The 27,390-nt window shown below is 41.4% G+C and overlaps 1 protein-coding gene across 5 annotated transcripts in view; it reads left to right on the plus strand.

The window, feature by feature from the left end:
• Positions 1-26,914, plus strand: part of ttbk1a (tau tubulin kinase 1a) — a 42,478-nt gene extending 15,564 nt beyond the window's left edge. For 2 of the 5 annotated variants that reach the window (XM_023830384.2, XM_072703346.1), the window contains 8 exons: positions 7,502-7,567; positions 9,929-10,021; positions 11,700-11,825; positions 12,670-12,824; positions 14,133-14,337; positions 15,038-15,207; positions 20,070-20,634; positions 22,276-26,914. In XM_023830384.2, coding sequence (XP_023686152.1) covers positions 7,502-7,567; positions 9,929-10,021; positions 11,700-11,825; positions 12,670-12,824; positions 14,133-14,337; positions 15,038-15,207; positions 20,070-20,634; positions 22,276-22,563 — 1,668 coding nt within the window. In that variant the 3' untranslated portion in view covers positions 22,564-26,914. The remainder of the gene's footprint in view (positions 1-7,501; positions 7,568-9,928; positions 10,022-11,699; positions 11,826-12,669; positions 12,825-14,132; positions 14,338-15,037; positions 15,208-20,069; positions 20,635-22,275) is intronic. The other 3 variants (XM_023830386.2, XM_023830387.2, XM_023830388.2) reach the window with 3 other exon arrangements.
• Positions 26,915-27,390: the final 476 nt, after the last annotated feature.

Consider the following 27,390-nt stretch of genomic DNA (forward strand, 5'->3'; position numbering starts at 1 on the left):
TGTTGACAGCTCTGTCGGATTATATCCCATATACGTAGGATATGTCTTAAGGGTGAATACCATCCATAAACAGATAATTTCCTGATTACCCAAAAGAAATGCACTGTGTCATTAAGGAGACATTTCTCAAGATTTTTTTGGGAGTACACAGAGAGCAGTTTACCCATCCAATCAATCTCCTAACCATGTGGTTGGGGTGGGGGGGTGGGGGATGGAGCCTATCCCTGGCAGCATAGGGCACACTGCTGGACTACCGCCAGAATAGGATCCCAATCCAATACGAGACTCCCACATTCACACATGGTAAGACTGGACGTGAGGTTCAAACTCCCAGCTCTAGAGGTGTGAGGCAACAGTACTACCTACCTACTGAGCCACCAGAGCACGGGTTATGATGTGTAGATGATTCGCATTTTCTGATTTTAGCGTCAATATCAGTGTTACTGTTTTCCTTCTGCTGGTCGATGATTTCATCCTCTTATAATGCCAGTCCTTCATCACGGTGTATAGTTTATAAGCCTGTAAGCTCCATATCCTGAATATATATGTCTGTATATAGGTATAATAAAAAGCAGGAAATTGCCATTTAATAAGGAACATGCTATTCACTGATAATGCTCACCTTTCTCTCGTCATTTATTAAAGATTCTTATCGCTATAAACGTGGTGGGTGACAGAAATTGTTACATTTTGGTGATTTTATGGGAAACATTCCACAGGCAAGGATATCTTTTAAAAATATTACCTTGTAAATATAGCATGTTCAGAGATCTTCTGGTTCTTGTAGGAATTTGAAGATCTACCTTAACAGTAACATAGTTTCTTTCGTTATTTGGATATCGAAATCACTTGCAGTTACAGAGCTAAAACTTCAACATTGAGTTTCCGGAGAATCTAATCTTGCACCCCCCTAATCAAAATGTAACGTCACGTAAGTCACAAATGAATTAATGAATTTCTGAATAACCTCAAATCTGACACCGTCTTATTAATGTTATAATTTCAGAAAGTCTTGCAAGGGCTTTTTAAACAGTATCGCTAAAACTTCGATTTACGCGACCACGGGGATCCAGGCGAAGACCCGCTGCCGATACACATCAGCCGTATGAATGAAGCCTCCCGGCCAGCTTCCCTGCACCGCGCAGCTGGCTGCAGCTGCATTCCATTAATATTTAATGCACCTGTATGCGTAAGCGGGCTGCGCTGTTTTTTCGTCTTTTTTTTTGTTTCCCTCCGGCGCTGACTCAGCTGCTGCTCTGTGACGGAGAATCCCGACCCGTCTCCCGGCGTTACTGCGGCACATCTCCGGCTCTTGGCCGCCCAGCGGTGTCACGGCCGGAGTTCCGCCCGGGTCACGGTGACACAGCACCCGTGGGGAAAGCTACCCTCGGCCGGCGGTGCGGGTAACGCCGCAGACAACGGCCTGTAATCAGATTAAAAAAAACTATAATAAATCATAGCAGGAGCGACATTGCTCGTAGCAGCAGGCACGCTTATTGTAGATATCATGTGCGTAACGTCGTGGTTTGCAGGATCTATTTTCTGCTTGTCACCCTGATGCTTACAGTAAATTTACGTTGACTAAAATATGAACGTCGTGAAATAAGGAAGGGTGCATCATACACGACCACGCAGAGTCAGCATCTCCGTTGCAAATGCGTAGGGTAATGTTTCATGGTTTCGGGGATGATTTAATTCCCTCGCAGAGTGAACATTTGTGTGGGGGCTTTGCATGCATGCTTAAAATAGCATCAGCTGTCGGTTCTGGGTGCGGCTTGACTCGGCACGGATTTGGACGCGGACATTCGGCTGTGCTGCGGAGCAGGAAGGCGTCCAGCTTCCGATACTCCCGGAGGTGGGGGGGTGGAGAGCGCAGATCGCCACCTACAGGGCGGGCGCTTAGCGGCCCAGGCGGACTTCCCGTGCAGAGTGCCGCCTCTGGTTAACATGAACATTTTTTTCTTTTTATTGTGTCATGAAAATAAGCATGATTTTTTTTAAACCACACATATACATATACATACATACGCTGTTGAGCCAAAACATTATGACCACCTCTACGAGAAGGCCGGTGTCTTGCAAAAACTCTTCTCTTGATTTGTACCAGATGAGATAGCCTTCATTCACATCCCACATTAATGAGTCCTGGCCACTCAGCACCCTGTTGGCAGGTCATGCTTTTTTCCTCCTCAGATCACTCTCAGCACATACTCACCATTGCTGACTAGAAGCACCCCACAAGCTTTGCCCTTTCAGAGATGCTCTGGCCATTTCGATTTAGCCCTTGACACAGTCACTCAGATTTTTATCCCTGCCCATTTCTTCTGCATTCAACACATTGACTACAAGTATAAAATGTTACCTTACTGCTTAATATACCCCAGACCTTTTTACAAGATGGTCAACATTATTCACATCACATGGGGGTGGTCATAATATTATATACATACACATGCACATGCATATGCAAATATATACATGGTGAAATCATTCTGCTGATCACAGAATAATTGTTTATATATACAGCATTCTTATATGTATGTCACTTTGGAAAAGAGCGTCTGCTAAATGAGTAAATTTAAATGTTTAATAAGTTAAGTTATAGGGAGATACTATGCCATTTTTATTTATCTTACCTAGACATTACTGATAAGTTTTACTGCTGCGTATACATCATGTGGTTTTTTTTTTTGTAAACTTGTTTTGTCTGACTTTTTGTTTTGTTTGGTTTTGTTTTACAGTTTCCTTTTGTTCTTTGTTTTCTTTTTTTTAGAGCATGCATGAAACTCGTTCCATCCGTCTCCTGCTTGCTTCCATCCCTGTCACAGTCCAGTACTGTTGCTGTTTGTGAGTTCCATCGATTGCGCCACACGGGGCAGGGACTGCACCCGCCGCTCGTCCTGTTCCCTCAAGCCCGGGGGACAGCAGGGCTCCGCACATACAGCCGTCTCAGGGATGTCTCCGTGCACTGTACAAAGGGCAATGTACACATTCACTGCTGAGCGCTAATCAGAATTAGAATGGGTCCAGGGCCTTGGAACAATTTTGACTTTACCACCGTTTCTTCATGAAGAATGTTGAGTATACAATTGTTACTGCATTTCTACCCATTTCTCCCCTCCTTATTTCTTCTGTTTTTGCATATTTGTCACAATTATTTCAGATTTTCAAACAGAACAATTTATATGACAAAGACAACCTCAGTAAACACAAAATACAGTTCTTAAATGACCTGAGCCGATCGTGGCCTGCATTTCCATAGATGCTAGTCTTGGTCCTTTTGGCTCATGGGAATTTCACTTACACAAAAATGTTCTGAGGGCAGAATGAAAAATTATTGGTTCAGGAAGATAACCAGTCAGGTTGTAGAGGAGGTGGGTCCAAGCAACTAAAGGTGGTGGACCCACACAATAGGATATCTTAGTCTCACCTCCTCTAGTTGCTTGAACCCACTACCTCTACGATCTGATTGGTTATTTCTCTGAACAAGTCATTTTTCATTCTGCCCTCAACATTTTTGCATAAGCAGAACTCCCCTTTTGTGTCTTCCTGGATGAGACTCAGCACATTCTCGGAGGAATTTGGGTAGGCCAGCCACTCCTGGGAAGGTTCACCACTGTTCCAGATAATGGCCCAATCCCAATACCCCCTCTAAGACCTAATTCCTAAACTCTTCCAGACTTAACTGACGTGACCTGGTAAGTGACTGAGTGCGAGAGGCTGCAAGGGCATGAAATGGCATGAACAGGAATGGGCCAGCACATTGTGACGTTGCCTTGACAATGCCAAAACGTGTTTCTGTTGTGGTTTTGGAAAATTTTATTTTGTGATTTGCATTTTCTTCATGGTCAAGACAGTCAATGGATCATCCTCCTAATCTGAACATGTTCCAGGCTCTTGGCATACAGAGTGGATGAGAGGTAATTTTCAAATAATCAATTTAATCCTGTTGTCAATACAGCAACAGTAAACAGTACGCTTCTGGGCTTCCCCTGATAACCCTGTGTCTCATGCGACAACGATTCAAATTGTGAGTAATTCCCTCAAGCAAAGTCTACAAATATGCAGACTTACAGAAAGTGTGCATAAAAGGTTCAAAATACCTGTGAGAGAGCCCTCATGTACTTGACAGTTTGACAGTGGGACAGCCCTAAGACCTCACAGACTTGGTGGGAACACACCTTCATGATTAAGGACATTGAAATTGGGCCAGTGACTCTCACAGTGGTTTACAGGAGTCGCTGAGCCTTAAAAATAGCTTTGTAACCAGTGTACAATTCGTTAACTTCCTTTCTCCTCTCTTTCTCAGGACTTCTTTTGATCGCAGCATAGTATGCTGATGGTTGAGACTTTTTAGCCTATTTCACATTGCTGAAAAAGGTTAAGTGATGTTTAAATTCAACAGCCTGGCAGTAATCAAGGCTGGATACGTCTAGTGTCATTGAATTTAGTCATCTATTAAATTTGGTTAATTGGTTGCTTGAGTCTCACTATGTCTTCCAGGGACAGTTGGTGCGAGACATACGTCTCTGCAGGGTGGAGTAGAGGGCGTGTCGAAAGGTGACGTGTGCAATAGAGCAGTGGCCTGTACTACGAAGCGGGGTTGCTATCCTATCGGGGTAACTTGTCGGATTTAAGGTAGTCTGGGCGAAATGTAAGTGAACGAATATGAAGTCCATTTAAACTGTGGTACCTTAAATCCGACCCCGATAGTTACCCCGATAAGCCAGTAACCCTGCTTCGTAGTACAGGCCACAGGTGTGTTAAGAGTTTATATCTATTAGCCAAAATTACTGTCAATAAATGTTATTTCAGATAGAGACCAGGCGTTCACCAGACATATTGTAGGTCAAGCAATGACATCTATAATGAAATGCTTGTTTCATATTGGTTCATATAGCGCAAGACATTTCCTATGCTTACTTGCGTTTACTGGCATACTTCCAGAGAGTGCAATGGAAACTACACATAGGGTTTCACCCACCTCACCACACACTTTTCCTGTCGACACACCCACACACCTTTTGACAGGCCCACTGGCCTTTCCACATGCCCACTGACCTTTTGACCCACCTTTTTACATGCCCATAGACCTTTCGACACACCTACTGACCTTTCAACATGCCCACAGACCATTCGACGTGCCCACTACTCCAGCCTGCAGAGACCTTTACTTGGTTGGTGCTGGATAACCTTTTTGCTGTTCAGTAAACAAAATTACCATTTTAAAACTGTATTGTGTATTTACTCTGGTTGTCTTTGTCTTATACATATATTTTTTTGAAGATCCAAAACAAGTGACATACATAAATAGAAGAAATACTTTTTTCCAGCACTGTGTCAGTGTACTATACTCAGAATACTGAGTGTTTCATTCTGAATTATATTGTATTTTGGGGGTGGAACGGTACACAATATTTACAGTTCTGTACAAACCTTAGTTTTGGGTTAACGGTTCAGTGCAGTTTCAGTACAGCAGGGAAAACAGAATTTGTTTAGAAAATATTTATTATTAAAGTACAATTAATTAGGAACAGTTATAAACCAAAAGCAATGTGTCTCGACATGTCTGAATAGCAAAACCTAAGATTTACTTACTTGAATGCTATAAACAATAAGTTGTAAAAACAAATATGTAAAACTTAGATATATATTACGGCTGTCAATAGATTAAAATATTTAATCATGATTAATCGCACAACTGTCCATAGTTAATCACAAATGAATCACAAATTAAATCATGAATTTATTCAACATTTACCATTAAGGGATTTTTTCAGGTGTTAATTTTCTTGTCAATATTAGAGTTGGCAAGTCATGATTACTTTATGCAAATGTATGCATTTATTATTGGAAATCAATCACCAAAAATAAGCAACAACAAAGATTGTCCAAAGGTCATCAGAAACCCTTCATCACTTAAGAAAAACTCAAGCCCAACAACAGATTAGCACGTTGACCTGCTAAATATTACATATTACTTAGTCATATAACTAAGTACAGATCAGAGGTTAGCAACCTTTTTAAAGCAAAAAGCCATTTTATCCTAAATGTCTGACTTAAGATTTACAAAGAACCCCAATGGATAGAGAAGAGGGTTTTCGCTATGATTTTTAATGCAATATCGGTATATATGCATTTAACACAAAAACAATAAAGAAAAACAATTTTGGGGGAGGGGGCTCTCAGTTTTAAATCACTCGGACGCATAACAGCGCAAAGGTGACTAATATCACAATATCGTTCAGTTCTGTAGCGATAGTCTACACCCTCATCCAAGTTCGTTTGGCTCCGCAGTTGTCTGCCCTTCACTTCACTACTTGTAACTGTGCTGACCGAGCAATGCAAAATGTCCTGAAATCAGCTGGCTATAATATGTAAATCTGAGAAAATATAATAATTTTACGAAGATCAGGGAAGGCTTGGTGACGATTTACTACGAAAAGTATATGAAAATTAGGAATCCCAATAAACTTAATAAGCCTACATCCAAGAAAGAAGAAAGCATACCATTTCACCGGAGATGTACTCTTGCAGAGAATGACTTTGATGAAAAAGTAAATTATGCTGTTAAGACATCTCAGAAGTGCGCGACGGATCGCATCATTCACATATAGCTGAAATACTTAAATGAAAAATAATATTAACCCATAAATAAATAATTTATATTTACAAAAGTATTATCATATGTTAAGACATGAAAATGCGAATGCGTCTGTCGTTCTGAGAAGAGCCACAGCCTGCTATGGTATTTAAGACTAGATGTACTTAGGTGGTAACTTATTTCACATCAACAGTAACTGTATGTTTGGTCTTGACCCATCTGAGTTTTGAAGCTGAACCTCCCATTCAAAATACCTTTTTCTTTGCTCATTATTTTTCATTATATATATATATATAAACATCATAATAATCATAATGAACTAAATACTGTGTTCTCTGCTACAGAGCATGGTCATATATCTGTAGCGATAAACACCCCCACAGCCATAATTATTTTGTAGTCTAAATTTCCAGGCAAAAGCGCCTTAAATGCTACAGAGAGACTAACATGCAGAGGTTGTTTTCCGTCTTGCTCCCGTCGTACACACACTCACATGATAGTCACAAATAAGTTAGCAGGTTGGATGTGTTTTCTGCAACATATCTGAGTTTGGTATAACAAAACCGACAGTCTAATCAGCTACTCTCTCTCCAGTACTGGTGTAATTTATTTGGAAACCAAAATGTTTCCTAACCACTGATAAATACTGAATGTCATCGGCAGTAGATGTAACTAACTTATAGCCAGAATTAGTGAATATAAATTTAGATTCCACCCATGTCAATAATTATTTTCCTTCGTTTCATTGTGCATACGACCCAAAAACGATGTATGTGTACCATAGCAGCCCTACTCTGTGTGTGTGCATATTTGTTTTGTATTAATATTAGTGATTGCTTGTGTGTGCATGTGCCTACAGGGCTGTATTGATTGTTTATTTTTGTTTTCTGATTTCAGCCCAGGCCTATAGCAGGATTCCGTGGGACTGTACGCTATGCCTCAGTAAATGCCCATAAAAACAAGGTAGGCACTGCAGACGTGCTCTTTCTGCTACACGTGCTGTTCTTTATTCTGTTTGTCTTGAAAACTCACGGGCGGTTACTACGCTGATGATATTAAAAACAGTTTTCAGTTCATCTTCCTAATGGCCCCATCAAGAGTTTTTTGTGATTTGATTAAAGTTTTATGAAATGGAAAATTTAAAAAAAGTCAAACATTTATAATTCTTCATGGTACCATGACTGTTGGCGGTTTCGTTTATAATCCATTTGTGTGGTTAATCTTATATAAATGGGACTCTGGTGTAATCCATTTAATCTTTTTAATGTCCCATCAATCTCTGCAACATTTATACTCTTTTATAAGTAACTTAGGATTTAATGTTGTCAAGCAAGAATTCGGCAAATGCCTTTAAAAGGGTATTTTAGCAAATTATCATGAGAGTGCTGTAATGTTAACATACTGTACAGCCTTCCTGTATGGCTCAGTGTGCTATACATAATATTGAACACACACTCAAACATGGCATTGATCATTTTATAGTTCGATGTATCTAGCAACTTCATGAAGTAGTCACCCCTAGACAAAATTTAATTTTGTATAAATTTAATAGCTTCTTTTATTCTTGTTTTAAATAACTTAATTTTCACATAATTCACACAATACATGTAGAACATTCAAATACCATTTTTGCTATAATGCTGATAATATGAGCACAGGTTCAGCCCGGTTGGCATTAATGTCACCTTTGATTGACTAGATGGGTTCACATGACCCCTCTGTAAGGTTCCACTTCTGAGAGTGTACAGTTAGATGCTGCCATGAAAACCAAGGGAGCTGTTGATTCATCTCTGTGACAACCTGGAGAATGATGTAAAGAAAAAATACATGTTCTTCCCCAAAGTTACTCAGAGCACAGTTTTGTCCTTTCTGAAAGATTTGCCTGTTTATGATGGCAAACATCCATGATACATGGAGATATTTTTATATGAAGGAACAGGCACATTCATACCCCTCAAGGTATGAAAGAGTTGGCTAACAGAACAAAATATAAAAGCCACGGTTTACTGTTTCACACCCATCGGTAGCAAAAGAAGAGAATGATCCAGCCAGAATTCTCCTGGAGCTGGCCGTCCAAGGCAGAGTGCAAGTTAGAAAAGTGAGTGAGAAGTCAGTGGCGTTCCATGGCTGAGTGGAGAGAGCATCTGGAGAAGAATGACCTCTGCAGCACTGCAGCTCTAGCCTGTATGAGAAGGTTGTTTAACAGAAGCCACTCCAGAGTCCAACAGGACAATAAGGTGAATCAGACAGCCTAGACTTCCAAATCAAGCAACAGGAAGGCCTTGAGTGGCTCAACTAAAGGCCATGCACCAGTCCTATTGAAAATATATGGAAAGATCTGAAGATTATAGTTAACACAGCTGTTACCAAGCTGATACAGACACTCCCAAGAAGAAGTAACTGCTTCTGAAAATTAATGACTTTATTAAAACGTTTTATTCCACAACTTACACAAATGTGGAAATACAAGGAACATCATGAACTGGACCATTAACACCTTTAATGGCAGGAATCACAACCAATGGTTTGTGAATCTGTCTCAAATAGCACCGCAGGAAATGGGTTGTGTGGCTCCGGAACATGGAGTACAGGAGGAACAGGAATTTCAACACAGTAGCCGAGGAGTAGAAATGCAAAGAAAGAACTGAAAACAATACTACAAAGCCTACAGACAGGCCTCAAACTAACACCATGTGTGCAAGACTCCAGGAAACGTAGAAACAAGACAAGAGCAACAGAACCACAAATCCAAATGCCACACCAGCAAAGAAGAGAGACAGACCTAGAGATAGAACTCCAATGAAGAGAATCATCTCTGTTAACCAGGGAAGAGAAGTCTAGCAACTGAACTGAGCGAACAAGCTGTAAGCAGAGTGTGCTGCTCAATCTGAGTAGGACCCATAATCTGAACTTCCTGTTCAGAGGGAGGTCACCTAGAGCATGCACCATAATTAGCAGAAAAACTGTGACAGTGTAATAGACTAGATAAATCTACTTTTGTTCTTATTTTTTAAATATATTTATATAATGAAACCAACATATTTCTGGACGTTCTTTGACATACTTTCTAGTGCAAAATAAAGCCATTTCAAAGCATTGTGATGTAATGCAAATTGCACTTATTCAAAGTGCTGAACTCTTTCTGAAATAAGTGTAGGTCACATTTAGGCGAATGCTGTTAAATAGTGAAATATTATCATTTGAAATATGTGAAAGGTGTACAGCTCAGAATGTGGGATTTTACCTATGATTGCTGCTTTGGAGTTTAATTTAGACACCATTCTTTTTCAAAACATTAATCTTTCCTTTTTTTTGTTCTACCAGGAGATGGGTCGCCATGACGACTTATGGTCCTTGTTTTACATGCTAGTAGAGTTTGTGGTTGGCCAGCTGCCTTGGCGGAAAATAAAAGATAAGGTAAGTATACTAGACCACCCACTGAGGCCGATGCCATTCACATCTCGGTGCAAGTTGCCTAACAATCTGATAGATTAAAGATATGTATTAAGCAACTACAAATGCGATACAATATGATTCACTCCTATTGCGATATAGTGGGATTTGACACAATTTGATTCAACACGATGCAGTATGATGCATCGCCAGACACGCCTCCAAGTCGCACGAGACTTGACCGCGAGACGTGCAGAGAATTGGCCACTGACAGTAGCGGAGAACTGGAGAAGAGAGATTGCGCTTGAGAAGCAGTTGGGGGGGGGGGGGGGGGAATCAATCTAAATATAAAATTATTGTTCAAAAATTATTGTTCACATTTTTAAATAATAATGGCATAGGGCTTCTACTAATAATTGTATATGAATAAATTGGATTTTACGGGTATAAGGATGTTAGAATTAATGTGCCCTGAGATCATTCCAAATTGTATCTGGTGCACACTTCCATGCCAGCGCACCAATGCCAATAGCTGAATATTAGCTTCCCTAATAAACGAGCACCTGGGCCGGTATGCATAAAACTTCTCAGAGTAAAATTTCACTATTAAATGCGTCACAATTCTAAGAGTGACGTGATTTTGCTCCCACTCCCAGACTTAAGAATGAGTGGCATGCATAAACATTCTTAAGTGTTAAGACTTGGTCTCAGCTCCTAAATTATTTAAGAGAGCTGGAGAGGACTCCTAAGCCAGTTAGGAGTTGAATGACGGCAGCTGCACTACGCGCCCGAAGACGGAGACCGCGCACTTTCCGTCAAAGAAAGGGCGTACTGCAGACGTACGCCAATAATGAATTGATAAAAAGGTACAGGCTCGATCATGAGGGCATTCTTTTTGTTACCAACCTAATTAGGAACCGGATACAATCTCCTACGTTACCTAAAAATGCACTTACAGTTGATCTGAAGGTGATAATGATGCTACGTTTTTGGCAACTGGAAAAATATAATAATTATTATTATCATCATCATCTATTATAGCGAGGGTCATAAGAGCAGTATAAGTAATGACACAAACCTGTAGCTTGCATGCTTGCTTTATAAACTGTGATTTCCTTTCGCGAGGTCAATAGAACATTATACCACCTTTTTTCACATTCCTCTGATGAACGCATTGTCCGAGGTGACGCAGCATTTACGGAGTTTCTTTTAGTTGGTTTTCTTTTAGGATCCAATGTCTTGCTATGAGTTTTGCATTTGACCCATAATGTATACTACATGTGCATCTATTAGTGGAAATTGATTGGTGGTGTGCTAGGTAGATTTTCGTACAACGAATTAAAGGTATGATCACAAAAAGGTATGTTGTATAAAGCTCTACATTAACGGTTTAATGTCACTAATATATTCACCGTGCAGCTTCTCTATTGGTTGAACTCAGTATTTGGGGCGGGATTTTATTTGTAGTCCTCATTTCACGACACTTAAATGCTGGCTCCGTCAGCACTTAGGAATTGGGCTTAGACTTTGCTGAAAGTTACTTTTAGCAGCTTTTTTAACTTTTAAGTCAAAGTGTACGACCATTCTTAAGACCATTCTTAGGAAGCTTTATGCATACCGGCCCAGGTCTTTACCTGTTTATCTGATCACTTAAAAGTCATTTAAATGTCAGTAATGAGTGTTTGTGTTTATGTTCTAACAGGAGCAAGTGGGCCAAATAAAAGAAAGATACGATCAAAAGGTGCTGCTGAAGCACATGCCCACTGAGTTCTGTACGTTCCTCGATCATGTCGTCAGCCTCGATTACTTCACCAAACCGGATTACCAGGTACCACTCCGCCTTTTTGGTGTCCTTCAGAAATATACTTGGTTACCTGCCATATCCCATTGGGGGTTGCTTGGTGGTTTGCACTCCCACCTCACCCCTTGGGGTCCTGGGTTCGAATCTGCACATTGTGTGTGTGACCTCTGCACATTCTCCCCAGAGGTGGGTAGTTCAGATCCAGAGTAAAATTCCAGACCAGGGTTTTGTTTCAGCCAACCAGCTGAGTAAAGGGTCACAGCCACAGAGTACTCAGCTGGTTGGTTGAAACAAACCCCTGGCATGGACTTTTACTTTGTGCACCTCAATTATCCACCTCTGATTATCCCTGAGGCATGTGGGTTTTCTTCCACAGTCCAGAGATATTTCTCGTTGTTCATGTCCTGGGGGCAGAAGCTGTCACGGTAAAGTAATTCAGCTAACTTCAAGTGACATATCGTCTAGAGCTGGAACATTCATGGTGCAACAAAAATTAGCTGTGCACTCACAGAATGATGCAGGTAGCACGGGGTGTGCCGCGGAGGGGGGAACGGACATCCCCTCTAAATCATTCATGCTCCTTTGGGCCCTTTGTCAGCCTGCAATGTATCAATGTGTCACACTCTCAATGCAGTTCTGTGATGTTTTCTCTAAAAATCAACTTCCTTTACAGCTTATGAAGTTATGATGTCCTGCAGCAGGGAGATTATATAATTTATATATGTGTATTATATAAGTTCACCTATAAAAAACATACATTTGGAAATAAACATGAACGTAGTAGCCTAATCAGGACCTGAATCTGCCAGCGATGCACTAAAGCTCTACTGTCTGTCACTTATTCATCTAATTTACTTAATATTTTTCACAGCTTCTAATGTCGGTATTTGATGACAGCATGAGGGAGCGAATAATACTGGAGAACGAGCCGTTCGACTGGGAGAAGGGGGAGTGTGAGGCCCTGCTTTCCACCAGCATGTCCACCGCGCCGCAGCAGAACACAAGGCAGACGGCCGCCATGGTGGGGTGAGCGCTGCCCCGCCGGACCCGGAGGCCATTAGGGCGGCACAACCCTGCGTTATGCATTTATACTGCATCTGTGTGACTATATAGGAGTGATTCTACGATTCCTTAATGGTGGGAGGCATAATAGCAGCCATGATTCATAGAGAGGGGCCAACCTTTTCATTAGCCAATGATATGTTTTGAATCTGTGAGTGACAGGGGAGATGGCACACTGGGGCCAGTTGCACCTGTGGCCCCACCCCTGTATACGCCCCTGTGACTATGGCAGCACTACGGGGTTTCACTGAGTCCTGCTGATGCCTGAAATTTTTAATTGATTAGAATTATAACAGATACAATGAACTGCACTTATATACTCCCACACATGCAAACTTACTCTCACAGCAGAATAGCATTACTCAAGAAGTATATTATTTATATTATGTAGTGTTTTTAGTACATGACTGTTTTTATATCAGTGTGTATTCTTTAGATCTGGGGTCTGCAACTCCAGTCCTAGAGAGCTACTGTCCAGTAGGTTTTCTGTCTACCTGGCTTCTAATGAACCATAACTGTTCCTGGTATTTATCTGAGAACAGGTGTTGCCAGGTAGGATGGAAAACCTTCTGGATAGTAGCTCCCCAGGACCAGAGTTGAAGACCCCTGGTTTAGATATTATCTCCATCCATCCATCCATTGTCCAACCCACTTATCCTACTGGGTCGCAGGGGGTCCGGGGTCTATCCCGGAAGCAACGGGCACGAGGCAGGGAACAACGCTGGACGGGGGGCCAGCCCATCGCAGGGCACACTCACACACCATTCACTCACACATGCACACCTAAGGGCAATTTAGCAACGCCAATTAGCCTCAGCATGTCTTTGGACTGTGGGGGGAAACCGGAGTACACCCCACGACTACAGGGGGAGAACATGCAAACTCCACACACACGTGACCCAGGCGGAGACTCGAACCCAGGTCCCAGAGGTGCGAAGCAACAGTGCTAACCACTGCACCACCATTCCACCCCTAGATATTATCTCAAAAGAGCAATTGGAATGAATTTTACTATGTTGCAATTTTCATCTATTAATTTTATGTACTGTAAACTCTGTGCTTTGTATTCTGGCTTATAGCCAAGACCAGGTTTAGTACATTGTACAGAAATTTATCTGTATAATTGAGACAATGACACTTTGAATTTTACTGTCCTGATTTGAATGATTAGTATGCTTATATCGATCCCTGTGTGCATGCAGTCTAAAGAGTATGGTCAAGCTGACTGTTGCATTCTATTATAATGTAGAAATGATTGCCCGTTGTTTGCAGGGTTGTCAATGTGACCCCAATCCCTGGAGACCTTCAGAGGGAGAACACCGAGGACGTCGTTCAGGACGAGCACCTCAGTGACCAGGACAATGCCCCGCCCATGGTGCATGTCCGTCACGGAGAGAACGGCCAGCTGCCTGCCGAGGGAGAGGCTTGGGAGGACACCGACATCAACCGCAACAAGCTCAGGGTCAGCAACGGAAAGGTGCTTTTCTTCAACCATGTAAAGTGGAGACTATAACAGCCAGTGGAAAAAAGAGCACTGTGCCTTTAAGACACCTCATATTAATACAGCATAAATGTGTAGTGTTGCAAATTTCTGAATTGTGTCTGGAGAGTAGTAATATTACACCAACCTCCTTATATTAAATGCTTATTGATACTATTGGTGTCTGGACTATAATATTTCTAAAAATAAATGTATTATAGGGCATCCCAGGGCAGTGTGAGTTAGGTGATAAGTGCACTCATTCAGTTGGCCAGTTCACTCCTTCTGGTCCATATAAATCAGTGATATCCATCCCTAAATCCAACCTTAGGGGGCGCCCCACACCCCAGCACCTGCTTTGTGTCCTTTGTGTATTTGTGGCTCTGTAACAGCTTCCTTTTGGCATTACCCAGTCCTTCCCATACCTCATGGGTCTGCTCATCTTCCGACTCATTCTTACACATGTTGCAGTTTTTTTATTAATCTGTAACATATTTTAGAAACATTGTAAACACTTGTTTTAAGTAGATTTAGCACAGAGCGTTATTAAAATTGAAAGTATCAGGATTCTGCTGAAGTAATATTATGATATTTTGTAAGAGATATTTATGTTACAGAGAAAGTAAAGCGAAGGGTGAATATGGGTCCTTCAGAAGTGCATGCGAGCATGAGCACGATGATGCCTGTGTCTCCGCAGCAGGGCACCCTCGAGGAGGAAGCTGGCCGAGGGGGCTGTCCCACCTCTCCAGTACGCTTGGCGGCCAGCGATTCGGCCAATGCCCGCTCCCCCCTGCACCGGCGGGTTAACAGCCCTGAGACCGAGCACCTCTCCGCGGCTGAGGGACGACCAGAGGGCCACGGGCAAAGGTGAGGCCCTTGGGAGCTGCTTCAGTGCTGTTTCTTTATATGGTGCATGATGAGCATCAGCAGATCATAGGTTAATGTGAGCGGACCTAACACTGCAGAGCAACAAAGTACAGGTACGCTTGTAATTTATCTGGCAGACGTTTTTATCCCAGGTGGCACACATTTGTGGTCAGAGAGCTGGGTCAGCCAGCATCCCTGGAGTGGTTGGGGCCAAGAGCTTTGCTCAAGAACCCACCAATGATATGATTACTCTGCCGGTCCTGGGATTTGAGCCCACAAGTTTCTGGACATGGGCAAAGACCACTAACCTGCTGAGCTGCATACCACCCAAAATATGGAAAGATTAATGCTCTGATATTGATGTATTGATGTTGATATATGATAGACATACATATAGTGGCACTAGATTTATTTAAAGTAAGCTAAACTCAAAGTAGACTACTGCAGTGAAGTAATATGTCAGTTTGAATCCTAAGTCTGGGTGGCATCCGTTATGTTGTCTGGCTGACTGTTCCATTACCTGTAAGTGCAATAGCTGAAGGCTTTATGGCTGACTTTTCGTATTCTCAAGCTGTGGTAGAGGCCTGCATCATGTGATCTGAGAGTGTTCTCCATGTCCTGCAGAGCTAGATAAGCAGGACACAGGCTTTTCTGTCCCATAAAAGGATGGAGAATCATTTTAACATTTGGTCTGAATTTCTTGGGAAACCAGTGATGATGTGATCCAATGTGATCACATTTTTCAGCTTCTGTTCAAAATTGTGTTGCATTTTTAATTTGCTAAAGATGGTGTGTGATCTGTACTGTAAACCATTGCAGTGGTGTAATCACCTGTAGACATATTTATATATTTCTATTATTGTTATCTGTTCTGTAAGACTTGCAGTATTTCTGAGCTCACAGAGGCATGACTGTGATAACGTGTTAACATTAGTTAACTGGTTTCTGCTGAAAGACCTGCCTCTGTGATAAGGTCAGCTTGGTAAAATAGTCTTCAGAATTAGGAGATGACACGACAAGACACTTGATATAGATGCTCTCAGACAATTAGTGAAAATTAACTTCATGTGTCTGAATGACCTTCCCGTGTAGAAGTACCAAAGGTATGGAGTTAATTTAGTGCCAAAAGTACCAATCAAAATTTTGAAAACCGCAAGCAAATCATTAAGTATCAGAATGAAAATTTGTATTCCAAATATCAAAAAAGTCAAATAAAATAATTTTATCCTTCTTCTTCTCTAATTTGTTTTGCTTTTGGAATGTTTTTCTTTGCTTTTGGAATTTTTTTTTTTGCTTTTGGAATATTTTTCTTTGCTTTTGGATTTTTTTTTTGCTTTTGACTTTTGGCACTGTTTTAACGGGTGGGCGGGCCTTAGCAGCTTACACGTCTATTGGTCAGCTGGAATTTGGAGTGAACACGCCTTTAACCATCTGAGCACGCCCACTCCATGACGCATCAGAACATCGCAACATAGCGGGAAGCTCCGGAGCCAGTTTACAGCATGGAATTGCATCTTTGTAGTTGTATAATAGTGTACTTTTATTAGGAATCGGTGTATGCAACACATATTTCGCGTTCATAAAATGTCACCAACCCATCCAATTCAGTAACTTTCGCTATTCCACCAACGCGCTGACCAGGGAGTTTCTAGCTAAAGCTTCTAGCTTCCAGCTGAAGTTTGCCTTGATCAGGGGAACCTGGGGGACAATGCACACCCCTTACATTTTCAGAATAACTTTCTCTCTAACAGGTATTAATTAGTGCGCTGTATCCATATTACATGTCATTGAGGCAACACACTAAAGCTTATTGCTAATGTATTAAATGTGACGAAACACATAATCAAGCAATTCAGCTGCGGTACATTTGCTTTGTCCCACGTACGGTGCACTGCCTTAATCACACTTTACAACTTATTTATTGATTAATATGTGTTATCTCTATTATATCCATGGGCGTCAGAAGCATTTTGAATGTGAGGGGGGGAGGGGGACGCACTGGCATAAAACTAATATTTTATGTTAAATGTGGGGGGGGGTGGTCCAAACGAATAATTATGGAATGTGAGGGGGACACGTCCCCTTGAGATTTAATGGCGGCGACGCCCATGATTATATCGGGTATCGACCATATATAATATGGATACAGCGTACTAATTAATAACTTATTCTGTATATATGTATATAAGTTATTCTGAAAATGCAAGAGGTGTGCATTGTCCTCCAGAGTCCACTGATCAAGGCACACTTCATAGGACATGGCTGTCCCATTTTAAAATTGTTTCAGAGCTGTTAACCCCTTATAGTGTGTTGCTCCATTGCACTTTAAATGGATGCAATATAATAATTAGTAACTATTACAGACAAAAATAATCTGAAAATCCAAGGGGTGTGCATTGTTCCCTGTAGTCCACTGATCAAAGCACACTTCACTAGATGTGTGCCTGTCTTATCTAGTTTTAAAGTTATTAACCCATTCATGTATTATCCCATTGCACATTATACGGATACCTTCGAACATTCAAAAATTAATTAAAAATCGTATGTAAAGCAATCTGGGAAAGAAAGGGGTGTGCAACAGTCACCATGAGCCCAAAATGCTAAACCACCATGTCATTATAGCTGACAGGGCCTATTATATTAGCTATTAACACGATTTTGCACAAATCACGAAATGGTTTGAATCGGTGTGCATCGTTGTCTGTGTACTGGACATCAAGATTCTGACATTAAAACGCCCCACCTTACTTCCGTTAAATGTTATTAAAGCCTGAAAACTGAATATCGAATATGAAGCTAACTTAACTGCGGTGCCCCAGGTAAACTTGACTTAGCCTCTCATCTTTTCAATAGCTAGAAACTTCCCTGGTCAGCGCGTTGGTGGAATAGCGAAAGTTACTGAATTGGATGGGTTGGTGACATTTTATGAACGCGAAATATGTGTTGCATACACAGATTCCTAATAAAAGTACACTATTATACAACTACAAAGATGCAATTCCATGCTGTAAACTGGCTCCGGAGCTTCCCGCTATGTTGCGATGTTCTGATGCGTCATGGAGTGGACGTGCTCAGATGGTTAAAGGCGTGTTCACTCCAAATTCCAGCTGACCAATAGACGTGTAAGCTGCTAAGGCCCGCCCACCCGTTAAAACAGTGCCAAAAGTCAAAAGCAAAAAAAAAAATCCAAAAGCAAAGAAAAATATTCCAAAAGCAAAAAAAAAAATCCCAAAAGCAAAGAAAAACATTCCAAAAGCAAAACAAATTAGAGAAGAAGAAGGATAAAATTATTTTATTTGACTTTTTTGATATTTGGAATACAAATTTTCATTCTGATACTTAATGATTTGCTTGCGGTTTTCAAAATTTTGATTGGTACTTTTGGCACTAAATTAACTCCATACAAAGGACAAATAATAATGATCCCAAAACAGATCACTTTGAAATAAGACTGATCTCAAAACTGATCCATGTGGAACAAATGAGAGTGATTCCAAAACTGATTTCTGTGGAACAAATGAGAATGATTCCAAAACTGATCCATGTGGAACAAATGAGAGTGATTCAAAAACTGATTCCTGTGGAACAAATGAGACTGATCCCAAAACTGATCCCTGTGGAACAAATGAGACTGATCCCAAAACTGATCCCTGTGGAACAGATGAGACTGATCCCAAAACTGATCCCTGTGGAACAAATAACACTGATCCCAAAATATATCGTTCTGGAACAAATAATACTGATTCAGAAACAGATCCTTATGCAACTCTGTATTTTACCACTTAGAACAGCAACAGAGTGCAGTTATTACATTTCTGAATTTAATTCCAGTGATTTATCTGAGGACAACTTAAAGAAGAAATGGCCAATCACAGCAAAAGCTGAACTGCAGTTTGTATATCAGTGGATAGCAGTACATCACTGACATCTGCGGTTGGAGCAGGTTTTGTGGTGTAGCTGTGAGTGAAGGCAGACTGGGAATTTTTCAGTACAATGTGAGCATATAAACATATTTGCAGTTCTGCAGTTTTTTTTTTGTTCATCAAATAAACAGGGGTCGGAGACAGCGGTCAAACAGGCAGAGGGATCTAGACTCTGGAGGCAACTGTAACTGTAAAAAAAAGAAAAACTGCTTTTATTTAGTACACAAAGTTGTTGTTATACAGGTAGGTAGGTGGTGAGGAATATAGGTTAACAGTGAGGGGTCCGCGGGGGGTGGGGGGTGGAAGCTGGGGAGGCCGTCTGCAGCCTCAGGCTGTCTGCAGATGAGCGGGGGGAGGGTGTTCTGTGTATGGCGGGAGATCAGGAGCATTAGCGCAAACCCGCCTGGCTCTTTCCACCCCCTGCAGTGTCTCCCAAATGACTGAGACACCCTTTGGGGGGGAGGGCTGCCAGCCGCGGCTTATTTTGCTTCCGGATGTTTCGGGAGGACAGCTTAGTGGCGGCGGGCCGAGCTGGACACCCTCCCACCATATGACCTGCAGATCCATGTGTGGCTCCTTAAGTCTACAGAGTGCAGCCCCGTTTCAAGGGCAGGGGCCCAGTTATAGTGCTGTTCTGTCCTGTTTTGCCTTGTATTTGAACTTATAACCTGATATTATTGTTTTTAACAAATTATGGAAAATTCACATAAAATTAACAAAGATTTTTAGGATAAAAACACTGATTTTTCATATTCATTAATGGATTTCATAGAAAAACAACTTCTCAATTAGACATTCATAAAACAGGTATGATCCTGGGTCATCCCTCTTTCTGAACAGTCTCAGATGTGTATTACTTCCATAATTAAAGTGTGATTAGTTTTGGGATTGTTGTCCTGGGTGTGAAATGACGCCCCCCTGGTGGTCACTCTGTGCCAGGTCCCGTGTGGACGCCCTGCTATCCCCGTCACGCCAGGTGTACTCCTCCCAACCGGCCCAGATGCTCTCCGTGGATGCAGGGCAGGGTGAGCGGCAGGCCAGTGGGCGTCTGGAGGTGTCGGCAGCGGACCACGAGGCGCATAGCAACGCCTTCATCCGCTCCGTGCCACTGGCCGAGGAGGAGGACTTTGACAGCAAGGAGTGGGTCATCATTGACAAGGAGACCGAGCTCAAGGACTTCCAGCCGGGCGCCGAGCCCACCACCTCCGGCACCACAGACGAGGAGCCCGAGGAGCTGCGGCTTGCTGAGGAGAATGAGGAGCGCAGGAGGCGCGGCCTGGGCGCCGAGGTGGCCGTGCGCCCCAGGACTCGTGAATTCCGGGGCCGCGCCATGCTCACTGTGGCTGAGGAGGACTCGTCCCGCAGGAGCAATGGCCGCGGGCACTCGGCATCTGAGGCCAAGCCAGAGGCCCCCCCCGAACATGCCAGCCAGTCGCCTTGCCACACACTGCCTTCCACCCGCCCCAAGAGGAGGGAGTCCGATCCGTCTCGGCCTCAGAGACAGGTACCGGGGCCAGGTTCTGCGATGAATGATATGTGATGTTTGCACCCACGTGTGGTGGTGTCCTGTGTACTTTCCTGTGTCTGTTTATGTGTTACATTTGCTGATTTACATATAAACATCAGTGCTGTGTCAGACCCTATATGTGCAATGACATTCATAAAGGTTTTTGGGCCTTTACTTGTTTGAACTTTACTCTGATCTGGTCACATTGCATCATCTGGGGGTGAATTCATCCAGCCCAATCAGATGCACCTTGGATCAGTGGATGCAGTGAAAAATAGATCCATTGTTTATTCAATGGGGTGGGGGGGATTGCAAAAAGCCAGGAAGACAGGGCAACATGCTGGATGGGTGCAGTCTATCCCAGAACAGACTGACATACACACCAGGTCATTTTGAGGGAGACACCATATCCTTAGGATATTAAGGTATCTGGAGGGAACTTTCATAGACACAGGGAGAACATGCAGACTCCGCTCACACAAGAATCAGCACCACAGACCTGCAAGGATGTAGCTACATGTTAGCAACCAAGCCACTGTGCTGGTCTTTCGTCCATCATAAGACTGTTTAGCTTTTGGCCTGTGGTAGAGTAATCTCACAGCAGTCTTCTGCTTTAGGGTTAGGAGCAGTTTTCAAATTGTACAACCAGGCTGTTGAAAAAACAATAAAGAATTTCCGTAGCTCCAATTCTGTGTGGAAAATCCCATAAAACGTTATATAATGACTTTCTGTGTTTGGTACATGCCTGACTGCTCTGTCAATCTGTTGATGTTTGGCTTCAGGGCCTCAGTGGTTGAAGCCTTCATGGTTACAGGAAGGTGTTCATCTGACAGCTGTGTTTACCGTCACCACTGGTTAATATTCATTTTCCGCTACCAAAATTTCAAAACAAGCATGAGTGACTCCATGAAACAATTGAAACAGTTAGGAACTGATGAGCCTTGAATTCAGTGGAAGACAGCTGTTTAGAGCACCATGAGCACAGCTTGCAGACTGCTGGAGTTTGTTTTAGTTTAATTTTGTTTTGGTGACATGTTTGGGTAGGTAAAATGATATATCTTCTTAGTTATGTACTACTTCAGGGCACTTCAGTAAAACTTCGTAGTTGCCATCGTAGTTGGCTGCCAAAAAATACAAAATGTGCGTGAGATCAGCCGCAGTAGAAAATATCTTTAAATAGTGACTGTCTGTGTGACCTTCTATTCCTTAATTTAAAGCTTTTTGACTGATTTAAGATGTTTATACTTTTATGGGCATGAAAGGGCTGTGGGTGTCACAGCGACTGATCAGTACTGCATCACAGTAGAAAAGCACCATACCGAGGTCCACATTGCCAATATTAAATAATTCTGTAAGACTTCAATCACATTCTGTTTGGTGGCAAGAATGTTGCTTTTCGATGTAAGTAGTGAATGGTGTCCCCTGCCTCTTGCTCTGCCCCTCGCCCCCATCCCGGCTACGTGATTTGCAGCTCTCCGGCACTGTGACCTGTTTTAAACGCACCGCTGCACCCGTGCTCGATCATTCTGCTCCAGGCGCGAGCAGCACATGACGGCCCGCCGAGACGGCCTTAAATGTAATGACCATATCAGGAGCAATGATGTCACCCCCAGGCTCACTCTTATTGGTCTTTTCCAGCTGGAGGAAGAGAGGCCTCCATCACATCACACCACCCCGAGACCCAACCAGCTGAGGCGGCTGGCCTCTTACGTCTTCTCCTCATCCACCCTGGAGACGGAGCAGTACCCCCACGCGGGGGGCACCTTCATCCAGCGGAGCCGCTCAGCTGAGAGCAGCCCGGCGCGCATGACCTCACGGCGGCACGCAGCCCTGGGCGGGGGGTCGTCTCGGCGCAGGCCACTAGGCCTCAACATGTCCAGGTCACAGTTACAGCAGATGCTGACCAAGCTGCTGAACAAGATGTGAGCTGGCGCCTAACATCCCCCCCCCCCCACAACCTGACCACATAATCCTCAATGAATCGAAATAAATTCTTACTCATGCAATAAGTTTGGTTTGTGGTTTGTGTGCCGTAAGTGAGCTTGAAACACGGGCAGGCGTGGCTTGGCGAAGTCAGCTATGTGCTTGCCTGCTGTGCCGCGGCATCGATTGGGTGCTGACTTCTTAAATGAAAGGGAATAACTATGTGATCCAAGAGACATTTCCGTTCTTGTATAGCGTCCTTTTTTATAAGTAATGAGATGTGTGTAACTAGTCTGAACGTGAGTTGGTGCTTGTGTTCAAACAGGGTTGCCAATGGTGTGCTGAAGTTAGGGTCTAGATTTTCAGTCCATCTCCCTCATTTATAAATTCTTAGTTGTGTTATAATGTGTTTATGGACATTCATCTCCCCCAAATACCACATTTATGTACGATACTGATTTCCTGAATACACAACTAAATATCTAATACCAATGTATAAAAATATATAACAGTTATGAGCTAATTATACATTGGAGTTGAACACAGAGTAGATCAGGGCAGATGAAACTAAGGACAATTGGCAGCCCTGAGATGTACAAGAGGAGTGATGTGAGAGGAGCTGTCATCGCCTGGACGGCCTAGAGCTTGTATCCTCATCACTTCTGTTAGTTAATGTTTATTTACCACTGTGTTGCCATGGTGACGCAGATAGCTGCGTAAGGCTCTGTCAGCTCACGTGTGACAATTTGGCAAGACCTACAAGACCTACAAGAACACTGTCAAAGGACATTGTCAAAACCTACACATCGCCTACAATCGCTGCTTTTATTTATATTATTGACTTTTTTTATTGTCAACTTTTGTCATTTACTTTGAGAAAAATATGAGCAAATCCTAAACAACCAAATGCGACATTATTTGGGATGAGAGTTATTTGTCAAAAGGCTTTGAGATAAAAAGTTTAAATGGGTAAACTATATCTTTATGCAGGATCTGATGTTTTTTTTTTGTTTGTTTTTTTTTGCTTGAAACATTTCTCTTGAATGTCTTTAAACTTAGCAAATGTGAATCTGGTGCTTGGACAGCAGAGCCTGATCAATGTTGGGACAGGAGGAGTGGGGTGGAGTGCTTATGTTTTTCTGCAGGTTGACTAACAGGTAACATCATTTGGGCAAATATACAAAAATACAACGCTGTCCAACAAGAGACCCGAAAACTTCTGATTTCACTCATTAATGTATCATTTAAACATAACGTTGAGCCTGCACTTGAGTGGCAGGCAGGAATGAATAAGGTACCCAGATGTCACTCGCTCTGTAAACAGGATATAGCTGTCATGGGCTCCGGATTTATTAATGGTTACAGTGATATTACTGTTGTATATTAAACTATCAAAATGGCGGTTTCAGTTTAATACAGTGCCCTCTATCGCACTCTAATATCAGGATTAATGGAAACAATTGCTGTTCTGTGATTGGCATCTGGAAAAGGTTAAAATAATACAAAAAGTAACTCATTAAAGGAAGCTGTCATTTGTTGGAAGACTATAGACTGTATTATATTTCATTTATTGTTTGGTCAAAAGATTCTGAAAAAACACTGGGAAAACACAATAAACAAACAAACAAAAAAATATGAATAGTTGTCCAGGGAAGCCATTTGCTGTTTGTACTGATAGCGTCAGTGCAAAAACTAATCAGTAGATCTTGACATAAAGTCTATGAACTGCACCTTACATTGGAATATTTAGCCATTGTAGGAGATGTTTTGTTCTTTTTTTCGGACATGTTTTTTTTTCTAGATCTCTGTTATTTTAAAAATGTGTATGATGGCAACTGATATGTTGTTTTGAGAAGGGCCATTGGTATTATTTATTGCTGTCATTTTTCTCTCTCCTTTTAAACCTTTTTTTTTTCCATTTTTTTACAATATTAAGGGCTACACTGACAAAATTTTAAGAAACGTTTTGTGTATGTATAATCTGGTAACTTTTCCTTGAAGAGTAGCTTCTGTTTCAATTGTAAATGAAATGTAATACATTGGTTTTATCGATTTGGAAAGAAAAGACCCCATTTTGTTTTATAGGTCCCAGATTTTACCTTAATTCAAGATTTGTTTAGGTTTGGATTTCGCTGTTATGTATAGAGCAGATTGATTCATTTGTTGGTTTGCTGCATTGTTTGTTTTTTATTTGAATTGGCATTGCCAAAATAAACTGGGCAGCAATGAAAAATAAAGGTCATAAAAGTGAGGTCAGTACACCATTAAGAGCACTGGATGTGTGAAATTCTGGGTCTGGTTAACGGTGCTGCAGAGTAGCAGTGTTGGCACCAGGGTGGGGGGGAGGGGGAGGTATACCCACCTCTAAAGATATGGATTTACCATAAGCAAACCCAAAACTGTGTGTCAGTCAGAGGAGAAGTGCGTAGACACAAGTATACGGTGTAATAGTACAGGTATCTCCCACTTTGCGAATGTAGAGCATTCCCGTGAAACCTTTAATAAGCCGAAATGTCGCAAAGCGAAGATGCAATTACCATTCATTTATATGGGAATTTTTTGTGTTCCGAGACCAAAAAAAATGGCTTACTAAATCATACCAAATAACACATAAACCGAAAATTACACTAACATTTAAAAATAACATATAACTCAGTAAAAGCAGGAATGATAAATACACAGTTCATGTCAAGCAGAAATAAGACATGTATGGTGTATTTTCACCTACCAGAATCAATAGTCATTTGTCGCTAAACAGGGATACATTCTGAGAAATGCGACGTTAGGCGGTTTCACCATTGTGAGTGTACTTACACCAACCTAGATAGTATAGCCTGCTGCACGTCTAGGTTATATGGTGTAGCCTAAATAACGATAACAAGTATAGTACAGTAAATACAAAAAACAGTAACATAGTTGTTTATTATCCTTATTAAGCAGAGGTGGGGGACACTGCACCCGTGACAACATGCATGCCCCTCCTGTGGCCCCCCTAAATACGTATGGTACTTGGGTCTGAAATAAATGTATTCATATTATTATTATTATTATTATTATTATTTATGTATGTGGGCTAAAATTTTGTGCACAGGGAACAAGTGATACAAAAACGTGAGCACATTTTCCTGACAGACTCTTAACGTGGGTGCACTGGGTGGTAAAGTTGCTTCAGTTGGTAAAAAGCATAGTTAACGATGGAAAAAATTATTCAGGCTTGTGGAAGCAAAGCATTGCACAAATAACTCTTAAGTTCTCAAAATTGTTTTTTGCTCCTTGATGCTGGCAATCTAGTATAAGTAATGCTCAGAGGAAATTAAGGTTAAATGCATCTGGCCCCCATAACAGAACAACTGGCCCCAGGTTGCCCCCCCCCCAAAGTTAAAATGGTCTAGAACCTCCAATGTTATAAAGTACAGTCAGTCCTCATGCATGCGTGCTTCATGATTCGCGAATTCACAAATCCGCGAAAATTTCATTCTACTGTTTTTTATTAAATATTTTTAATGTGTGTATGTATTTTTGATCTCTCTTTTTCATGGTTAGCACACACATAGTATTTTTACAACTTATTTCTGTATGTCTTTACGTAATTTTTAAATGATTGAATTGAATACAGTACCTGTATCCTGTACGTACAGTACATGTTTCCTTTACATATTTTCTTAAATTGTACCTTGGTTATGTATATGACTTCTGTCAATAAGTTTACAGTCCCATTCCTTTACTCATTTTACTTTACTGTGAATACAAAAGAAAACGACAGTCAATGCCGTGTTCTTTGAATTAGTAGGGGTAACATTAGTATACTGTACTGTAAATGTGCTAGTGTGACAAATATCCGTTAGGCGATACTGTACTCTATTTTTACATCAAACATTTTAAAAAGGTAATGTATTAAGCTAACTTTTAAATGAAATTAAAAGTGTTTTGGGGGCATGACTGGGGTCATATTTAGGGTTTAAACTATAGAAATAAGCACATATTACCATTTTTAGTGACTCTACCAAACATCCGCGACTCCTGCTCATTTGCGATGGGTTCTGGAACCTAACCTCACGAATGTCCGAGGTCTGACTGTATTATGTGCTGTACATAATTGTATGTACTACACTTTTATACCACTGGCAGTTTGTTTGTTTGTATAAACCAGCATCAACAGAAACATGTGAGTAATCCATAGTGCTATAGCTTCCTGACGGCTATGATGCCAATAGGTGATAGGAATGTTTCAGATCTATTATAATTTTATGGGCCCACTGTAATTTATTTGGCCCGTTGTTGACCGAAAGGTTGTTATGTGGCTAATGGGTGTATATCTGTGACTAGCTCGCTGATAAACAAATGCTAAATGCTATTTTCGCTTTTCTCATTTTTTTGTAATAGCAAAAATTCTCTTTGGACTTATTTCATTTACCGAAAACAACTGCTAATGTAACTCTTTCGTAAAACCGAAGTGGCGTAAAACGAGCATCCATCAAGCGGATGATACCTATAAATCCACCTACCAAGACACCACTACACCACTGTCTATTTTGGGTATTTTTAAGAAATAAATCAAGATCAACTTTCCATGTAGCCATTGAAATTTAATTTAATTTATTTAAATTTAATTTAATTTAATTTGATTTAACAGCAGTGTGAGGTTATTTTATGACAAATCAGATATTCTATATCGACCGGTCAACCTGCTGTTATTGTAAAAATAGCAACGCTACAAGAAGTCAGTATTATCAGTATAAGGCAAACATCAAACCAAGATGTTACGTTTAGCAACCACACCAAAATAATAAAATGATAGTTTATAGCCTTGAATGCAAAAGGTATTACATC

Source organism: Paramormyrops kingsleyae, chromosome 20 (genome assembly GCF_048594095.1).
Source record: "Paramormyrops kingsleyae isolate MSU_618 chromosome 20, PKINGS_0.4, whole genome shotgun sequence".
NCBI classification, from domain to species: Eukaryota; Metazoa; Chordata; class Actinopteri; order Osteoglossiformes; family Mormyridae; genus Paramormyrops; species Paramormyrops kingsleyae.